Raw genomic sequence first — 8,896 nt, forward strand, 5'->3', positions numbered from 1 at the left:
CTGATTACACACATATATTTAACAGTACAGTTTTACACAGAATGCTAAGAGCACTTTTCTTCATATTTTACAGAAGGGCTTGAAACATACAGACTTTCCATTAGTAATCATACAATAGCACATCTGAATCTAATTCCTAAATAGATGATGCATTATAATTTTAGAATTTAAAGGCTTAATGGCAATAATCAGGGGAGGAAAAAGAGTAAGTTTATTTTACATAACTGACGGAAAAATAAATTCAAGAAATTGTAAATAGAATTTAATATGGTCTCATGCGCCCTGAAGGAGGTGGTGCCCGATTTGGAGGGGTAATTGCTATGTCCAAGTAATCTCCTATCTGGAACTTCTGCGACTGCAGGGTCATGGAATCATCAGTCCCCTTTCTGCCAGACATGGTGCTGCCAATCTCCTTAACTCTGCAAGAAGGAAAATCAACTGTTAATGGATCAAAACCAGGGAATCCCAGCATGTGCTACGAAGTGAATCCGGCACCGGATCTGCTCCATCACTTTATAACACGGCTCCAAAACTTAAGAACTTTATTAAGCCAAACCAGGTCTGAGTATAAACCCTGTTCTCCCACTAATAAGACTCACTGAAAAATTAGCCTGGCGCGGTGGCGGGCGCCTGTAGTCCCAGCTACTAGGGAGGCTGAGGCAGGAGAACGGCGTGAACCCAGGAGGCGGAGCTTGCACTGGGCCGAGATCGCGCCACTGCACTCCAGCCTGGTGGACAGAGTGAGACTCCGTCACAAAAAAAAAAAAAAAAAAAAAAAAAGACTCACTGAAGGAGTGATCTCTATCAGTTAAAACATACTAAAAACACAGAGATTAACAGGACTTACAAATGAGAAGTTACCTACCGATAGCCGGGTCTTTTCACATCAGTAAAAACAATTGCAAAATTGAAGTGAGTGCCCTTCTTTCTAGCTTCTGGGTAGACTTCCTTTACTAAGCTTGTCAGTTCTTTCAAGGTTGCATCCATCCTGGATTTTTTTAAAAGAAGACATTTACATTTGTTTAATCAGCAATATTATTAAAAGGATACTGACAATGAGTTAATCACACATATGAGTTGTGACTTACGTTAGAAACTGCCAGGGTCTTATACTAGAGTTGAATTTTAAAGCAGCTAAAAATACTATTTGCCTCCAAAAACTCCGTGTACCAGCCTTACTGCTGGAAATTTCAATTAATTAGACTCTTAGTGCTAAAAGGGACTTCAGAGATTCTATATGCTATCTTCTGTTGCTACACAACACCCTATGGCCCAGTGATTTACCTAAAGGTAACTAGTCCAAATAAACCCAAATATGCAAAATACATGTATCCCATTAGTTCTAAGACATGTACTCTTCCACATTTTAGCATCTCTGAAATTGGAGTGTATCTTAGAATCAATGTACTAGGAAAGCATTTTCATACTGACACGTTTTGTTTTTGAGAATCTCGCTCTGTCGCCCAGGTTGCAGTGCAGTGGCCTGACCTTGGCTCACTGCAACCTCCGCCTCCTAGGTTCAAGCAATTCTCCTGCCTCAGCCTCCTGAGTAGCCGGGATGACAGGTGCGCGGCACCACGCCCAGCTTTTTTTTCGTATTTTTAGTAGAGACAGGGTTTCACCATGTTGGCCATGCTGGTCTCGAACTCCTGACTTCAACTGATCCACCTATCTTGGCCTCCCAAAGTGCTGGGATTGATTACAGGCGTGAGCCACTGTGCCCCGCCAGATGTGTTTCTTCTTTCTTAGATGGAATCTTAAGTTTTACGACAAATAAGAGTCCTAGAGCCAATGAAATATACAAATTTTTCTTAGGATGAAGCACAGGCTCTTGTCACAATAAAGTCTCTTACCCTGCAAATACTGATTTGAATGCAACTTTCATATAGTCCCCTGAGCTAATAGGGCACAATCTGAAAAAATATTTTAAAATATAAGCATCTTAGAAATAACCTAGTATACATTTTTTTGCCAGGTGCGGTGGCTCATGCCTGTCATCCCAGCACTTTGGGAGGCCAAGGTGGGTGGATCACCTGAGGCCAGGAGCTGAAGTTTGAGACCAGCCTGGCCAACATGGTGAAACCCCGTTTACTAAAATTACAAAAATTAGCCAGGCGTGGTGGCACACATCTGTAGCCTATAATCCCAGCTACTCGAGAGGCTGAGGCAAGAGAATCGCTTGACCTGGGAGGCAGAGGCTGCAGTGAGCCAAGATTGTGCCACTGTATTCCAGCCTGGGCGACAGTGAGACTGTCTCAAAAACAAAAACAAAAAAACCTGAGGTCACACTGGTTTATCTGTCTCAGAGGTGAGTTTTTTTTTTTTTAACCTGATATTTTGATGTTATTCTGTGTCAATTACAGATTGAGTATCCCTTAACCAAAATACATGGGACTAGAAGTGCTTTGGGTTTTTTCAGATTTTAGAATTTCTGCAGATACGTAAGGTATCTTGGGGTTGTGACCCCAGTTTAAGTAAGAAACTCATTTATGTTTCAAACATACCTTATACACGGCCGGAATATAATTTTATACATCATTTTAAGTAATTTTGTGCATGAAAGGAAGTTTGGTGCACGCCTGTAATCCTAGCTATTCAGGAGGCTGAGGCAGGAGAATCGCTTGAACCTGGGAGGCAGAAGTTGCAGTGAGCCAAGATTGCACCACTGCCCTCCAGCCTGGGGGACAGAGCAAGTCTCTCTCTCAAAAAAAAAAAAAGTTTGTGTCAAGAACTTATGTGTGCAATTTTCCACCGGTGTCATGTCAGCTCTCAAAGTTTCAGATTTTGTGGCATTTCAGATTTTGCATTTGCAATGCTCAATCTATATTCTGATACACAGTACATACTTATGATGATATATACCAGAAATAATTTTTTCCTTCTAAAAATATTTTCAATATTGTCTTGCTCTTAATGAATTTGGGGGATTTATATCACACCTTTTATCAGTTCTGACAGTGTGAAACCTACACAAGCTTCCCACCTTCTAAGGACTAACTTTCCAGACCAACAATTGGAGTGCCAAGTGTTGCTTTTTCATCACTAGTCAGAAGCTTGAGGACAGGGTGGGGTTCAGTACTTGTGTCAGCTTGACGAAGCTACAGCCCCCAGATATTCAACCAAACACTAACCTAGGTATTGCTGTGAGATACTTTATAGATGTGATTAAAGTCAACCACCAATTGACATTAAATTCAAGGCGCTATCCTATATAATCTGGGTAGGCCTGATTCTATTAGTTGAAAGGCCCTAAGAGCAGCCTTTCCTTCCTGAGAACCTGCCCTACAGATTTGACAATTAAAGTACCTAGACAGCCCCCACAATCACGTAGGCCAATTCTTTGCAATAAAGCTCTCTTTTTTGGGGGGGGATGGAGTCTGCTCTGTCGCCCAGGCTGGAGGACGTGGCGCCGATCTCGGCTCACTGCAACCTCTGCCACCTGGATTCAAGCAATTCTCCTGCCTCAGCCTCCCACGTAGTTGGGATTACAGGCACCCACCACCACACTTGGCTAATTTTTGTATTTTTAGTAGAGACAGGGTTTTGCCATGTTGACCAGGCTGGTCTCCAACTCCTGACCTCATGATCTGCCCACCTCTGCCTCCCAAAGTGCCACCGCGCCCAGCGGAAATCAATCTCTTAACACATCTCTCCCAATTCTGTTTTTCTGGCTGAGCCATGACTGACTTTGGCAAGCACAGCCTGCCTCCACTGGGCTCCTCTGGAATCCCACTCCTTTTTCCATAGCTTGTCGGGGCTGCCTACTTTAACCTCACAGTCTACTTCTATTGAGAATTTCCAGCATATGTTAACTAATTTTCCCTCATTACTATTTCTGGGAGTGAGGGCAGGCCTTTGTGTTACCCCCATTACCAATCATCCAGTCTTTCAGAATCTCTTCTTTGGCCACCATTTTGAGATATAACTTAAGGTTGTTCCTTCTTTGTTTGGTTGCAATTTATGGACAGGCAGTTCAGGACAGGATTTTTTTTGTAATTTTTTTTTCTTGATTCAGAGGAGAAGGTCTGTGGAACAACCTCACCCTGCCATCTTAACCCTAAAAATCACTCTATTCATCCGCTTTCCCTGATAAAAGGACTACAGGGAGGAGCAGTACCTTCTTGACTTTATACCCTCAGGATCTAAGCACACACAGCACCCGGCAAATAGGAACTCTTATTTGTTGGAAGAAACATACACTTCAATTTCTGAAAAGAAATTTTCATCAAGTCATTCAACAGTTCTTCCATATAAGCTAAATCAACCTTCCTGGAACACTTACCCTTGAGTGATGCTTAAATACAAGTATCATACTACTACATAAATTTAACAAGCACCTCCAAATAAGATAAATAAGGTCCCAATATTCAAGGGATTAGCTCTAGTGTACAGGGCTTAAACAGTTTAAAATTATACACATTCAGGCCGGGCGCGGTGGCTCAAGCCTGTAATCCCAGCACTTTGGGAGGCCGAGACGGGCGGATCACGAGATCAGGAGATCGAGACCATCCTGGCTAACACGGCGAAACCCCGTCTCTACTAAAAATACAAAAAACTAGCCGGGCGAGGTGGCGGCGCCTGTAGTCCCAGCGGCGCCTGTAGTCCCAGCTACTCGGGAGGCTAAGGCAGGAGAACGGCGTAAACCCGGAGGCGGAGCTTGCAGTGAGCTGAGATCCGGCCACTGCACTCCAGCCTGGGCGACAGAGCAAGGCTCTGTCTCAAAAATAAAATAAAATAAAATAAAATAAAATAATACACATTCTGGGGAATATAAAATAGTGCAGCTGCTGTGAAAAAGTTTGATGGTTCCTCACAACTTAAACAAAATTAACATATGACCCAGTAATCCACTCCTAGGTACATACCCAAAATAACTGAAAGCAGGAACACAAACACATTTGTATGCCAATGTTCACAGCAGCATTATTCACAATGGCAAAAAAGGGGAAACAATCCAAGTGTCCATCAACAGATGAGTATATATGTGATGCACACATACAATGAAATATTATTCAGTCTTGACAAGGCTGAATGGATGCTACCTCAATGCTGAAAACACCATGAAATAAGCCAGTCACAAAATGACAAACACTGTAATGAGTTCACTGAAATGAAATATCCAGAATAGACAAATTCATATATAGACAGATAATACATTAGAGGCTACCAGGGGATGGAGGAATGGGAAATTATTGTTTAATAGGCACGGTGTGTCCTTAAAAGGGTACCAGCACACTGAATCCAGCTTGGGAAACAGTGCAAGACTCCGTCTCTTTAAAAATTAAAAAAAGGGGCCGGGCGCGGTGGCTCAAGCCTGTAATCCCAGCACTTTGGGAGGCCGAGACGAGCGGATCACAAGGTCAGGAGATTGAGACCATCCTGGCTAATACGGTGAAACCCCGTCTCTACTAAAGAATACAAAAAACTAGCCGGGCGACGAGGCGGGCGCTTGTAGTCCCAGCTACTTGGGAGGCGGAGGCAGGAGAATGGCGTAAACCTGAGAGGCGGAGCTTGCAGTGAGCTGAGATCCGGCCACGGCACTCCAGCCTGGGCGACAGAGCCAGACTCCGTCTCAAAAAAAAAAAAAAAAAAAAAAAAGGCTAATGACCGCGTGCTGGCTCACACCGTAATCCTACCACTTTGGGAGGCCGAGGCAGGCGGATCACTTGAGGTCAGGAGTTCGAGACCAGCCTGGCCAACATGGTGAAACACTGTCTCTACTAAAAATACAAAAATTAGCCAGGTGTGGCGGTGGGCGCCTGTAATCCCAACTACTGGGGAGGCTGAGGCGTGAGAATCCCTTGAACCCGGGAGGCAGCGGCTGCAGTGAGCCGAGATCGGTGCCACTGCACTCCAGCCTGGGCGACAGAGTGAGACTCAAGAAATAAGAAATGGTTACCATGGCAAATTTTGTTACATATGCACACACATATATATTTTGAGACGGAATCTCGCTCTGTCGCCCAGGCTGGAGTACAGTGGCGCGACCTCAGCTCAATGCAACCTCCACTTTCCAGGTTCAAGTGATCCTCCTGCCTCAGTCTCCCAAGTAGCTGTGATCACAATTCTGTGCCACCACACAAGGCTAATTTTTGCATTTTTGGTAGACACAGAGTTTCATCACGCTGGCCAGACTGGTCTTGAACTCCTGACCTAAAGTGATCCGCCAGCCTCAGTTTCCCAAAGTGCTGGGACTGCAGGCATGAGCCACCGTGCATGGCTTGTTATATAATTTTTTATCACAATAAAAAATTTATTTTAGGCCAGGCGCGGTAGCTCACACACCTGTAATCCCAGCACTTTGGGAGGCCGAGGCAGGCAGATAACCTGAGGTCAGGAGTTCGAGACCAGCCTGGTCAATATGGTGAAACCCCATCTCTACTAAAAATACAAAAATTAGCCAGGTGTGGTGGTGGGCACCTGTAATCCAACCTACTCGGGAGGCTGAGGCAGGAGAATGGCGTGAACCCAGGAGGCGGAGCCTGCAGTGAGTGGAGATGGCGCCACTGCACTCCAGCCTGGACGACAGAGCAAGATTCCGTCTGAAAAAATATATATATATATACACATACACATATATAGCATATACATGTATTTTTCAGTTACACACCTTTTACTTATATTAAAAACCCATTATGGTGTCAATCCAAGGAGTTATGTGCAGTGCTAAAGACAAGCCGGCAGTAGTTTGTAGGGAGATACACCCAAGAGATGAACACTCAGGAACAATCTTCACTAAACACATACCAAAAGCTTTTCCATTAACCCTTAAATAATAACTCGGGTTTTGGTAGTTTATTTTTCACTTTTGGTGCTTTGGTACCTAAATGCTCTTTGAGAAAAACAAACACCACTCGACAGCATCACTCTCCCTTACCATGCTGTCCTAGTGCAATTTATTTGACTATGAGTCCCTTTAAGGAGGATACTACCACTTAATTATCTATCACTTTTGTACCTAGCAGCCACAACAGTGCTAGCAATCTTGGGTCTGTGCATTCTTAACCGCCCAAAAGTTGCAACATTAATCACAAAAGCGTTACAATACAGGCAAATCTCCTTTCACCTAACAACAAAAACTTCTAACTTCCCGAAAGCCGAGCCCGAAGGCCCCAAGTGGAGGAATGAAATTTAAATCAAGGAGAATAACCCTACACTGGCAAAGGCAATTAACTGTTGTTCCAGGTTCCCAGCCCAGGTTCGAGCCCGCCCCCGCCCTCCTCACCAAGTGTAGATCTGCAACTCGCTGGACGGTACATTTCCCCGGGAGAACTCGTCCATTCGGTGGTGGCGGCCGTTATTGGTGGTGAAGACCCGCAGCAACAGTGGGCATGTCTGAGAGAGAAAAACGGAAGGGCAGAAGTTAAAGACACCAGCTGCGAGCCCCGGACCTCACCTCTCTTCCCGAGGCGTTGAGGCCTCCGAGCCGCCCGGATACCAAAAACGCCGTCTCCTCCCGCACACAGGCCGCGCCTCTGCACCCTGCCGGGCCCACCCCCAATCTCTTCCCGGACCCCAAAGCGGAGGGGACCTTCACCTTCTCGCGGTCGATCGGTTTCTCTGGCTCCTTCTTAATTTCCTCCTGGGTAACGCGCGACTCCACCGCCATCTTCCTCCTACGGCCCGCGAGACGCTCGCCCTGACCTCCGACCCCTGCAGCGAGCATGAGCACGAAGTCTCTCGCGAGGAGAAGCTCGACACTTTATAGTCGGCCAGGGGCTGGGCGGGGCGTCTCCTGGCGCAGGCGCACTTCCGTTCGTGGCGTGAGAGCCGGGCGCGCCTGCGTGTTGCGACTTCGGGAAAAGGCGGGTGCTGGCCTCCGCGAGGAGGAGCGGCTTAGCCTCCGTCGTCTGGCAGTTGGTTGCCGGGGTGTTTTTTTTTCCTTAAATATTCACAGGCGAAATAAGCTTAAGGTGGCGTTTTCACGCGTAATGACGAAAATCTTATTGGACACAAAACGTTCCTTTATTAGCAAAATATAGATCTTTCTGATAAAAGAACAGGTCCGCCATACCCGCCCCTGAGGTAAGCCGGAAGAGGCGCCGCCAGCGTACTTGGTCATGGAGCGATCCTTTCAGCCGCACACACGGCGGCCTAGAGACCTAAATTGCGAACAGCAAACCCAGAACTTGTAGGAAATAACGTTCTAGAATATCTTCAGGACCTATGGGTGGGAATATATAATAGAAAAAGAACTAACGAGAAGCAATTGATTCGACTGGGTTAGGACAAAAATAATCTGACCTTCAAAATACAGAACTCCATGATGAACCCAAAATGCCAAGTATATGACTGAACTTAAAAGTGATATCATCTTACGACTGAAAAGTGGAAAAAAAAATACATCATAAGAGAGAAAAAAGCCACAGAGTGGGAGAAATTTGTTACACATATGATTGACAAAGGCAATTATCCAGAATATATAGGATCTAAACAGACAACCCAATCGAAAAATGGATGAAATTACTGAACAGGTGCTTTGGAAATGACAAAATCCAGAGTCAACGAACATGTAAGGTGCACAAGCGCATTACAAATCAGGGCAATGCATTAAAACCATGATGAGTTTCAGTTGATTGGTTTTTAAGCCACACCCACTAGATTGGCAAAAATTAGGAACTCTGGCCAGGCGTGGTGGTGGCTCACGCCTGTAATCCCAGCATTTTGGAAGGATCAGGCGGATCACCTGACCTCCTGACTCCCAACTTGAGGTCAGGAGTTTGAAACAAGCCTGGCCAACAGGATGAGAGCCCGGCTCCACTATAAATACAAAAAAAAAAAAAAAAAAAACGGCCAGGCGCGGTGGCTCATGGCTGTAATCCCAGCACTTTGGGAGGCCGAGGGGGGCGGATCACGAGGTCAGGAGATCCAGACCATCCTGGCTAACACGGTGAAA

The 8,896-nt window shown here is 45.4% G+C and overlaps 1 protein-coding gene and 1 non-coding gene across 2 annotated transcripts; one reads left to right on the forward strand and one right to left on the reverse strand.

Moving 5' to 3' along the window:
• On the reverse strand, positions 1-7,705 carry SAP18 (Sin3A associated protein 18). The gene is made up of 4 exons (XM_010361259.2): positions 7,538-7,705; positions 7,226-7,335; positions 866-988; positions 1-419 (listed from the first exon to the last, which is right to left on the reverse strand). Exons 1-4 carry the CDS (start codon positions 7,664-7,666, stop codon positions 263-265), a joined length of 519 nt encoding a protein of 172 aa, XP_010359561.1. The 5' UTR covers positions 7,667-7,705; the 3' UTR covers positions 1-262.
• Positions 7,706-8,258: 553 nt separating this feature from the next.
• Positions 8,259-8,330, forward strand: LOC115894634. Its single transcript, XR_004054779.1, has one exon. It is a non-coding gene; the product is annotated as a small nucleolar RNA SNORD27 (small nucleolar RNA).
• The last annotated feature ends 566 nt before the right edge of the window (positions 8,331-8,896 follow it).

Source organism: Rhinopithecus roxellana, chromosome 18 (genome assembly GCF_007565055.1).
Source record: "Rhinopithecus roxellana isolate Shanxi Qingling chromosome 18, ASM756505v1, whole genome shotgun sequence".
In the NCBI taxonomy this organism is placed as follows: Eukaryota; Metazoa; Chordata; class Mammalia; order Primates; family Cercopithecidae; genus Rhinopithecus; species Rhinopithecus roxellana.

What these genes read in the sequence shown, in the direction of transcription:
- SAP18 (XM_010361259.2), bottom strand. Translation starts at nt 7,666, where the DNA reads ATGCTCGCTGCAGGGGTCGGAGGTCAGGGCGAGCGTCTCGCGGGCCGT. An exon ending in AACCGATCGACCGCGAGAAG is followed by an intron (nt 7,336 to 7,537) that starts GTGAAGGTCCCC and finishes TTTCTCTCTCAG; the next exon opens with ACATGCCCACTGTTGCTGCG. An exon ending in GAGTTGCAGATCTACACTTG is followed by an intron (nt 989 to 7,225) that starts GTGAGGAGGGCG and finishes AAAAAAATCCAG; the next exon opens with GATGGATGCAACCTTGAAAG.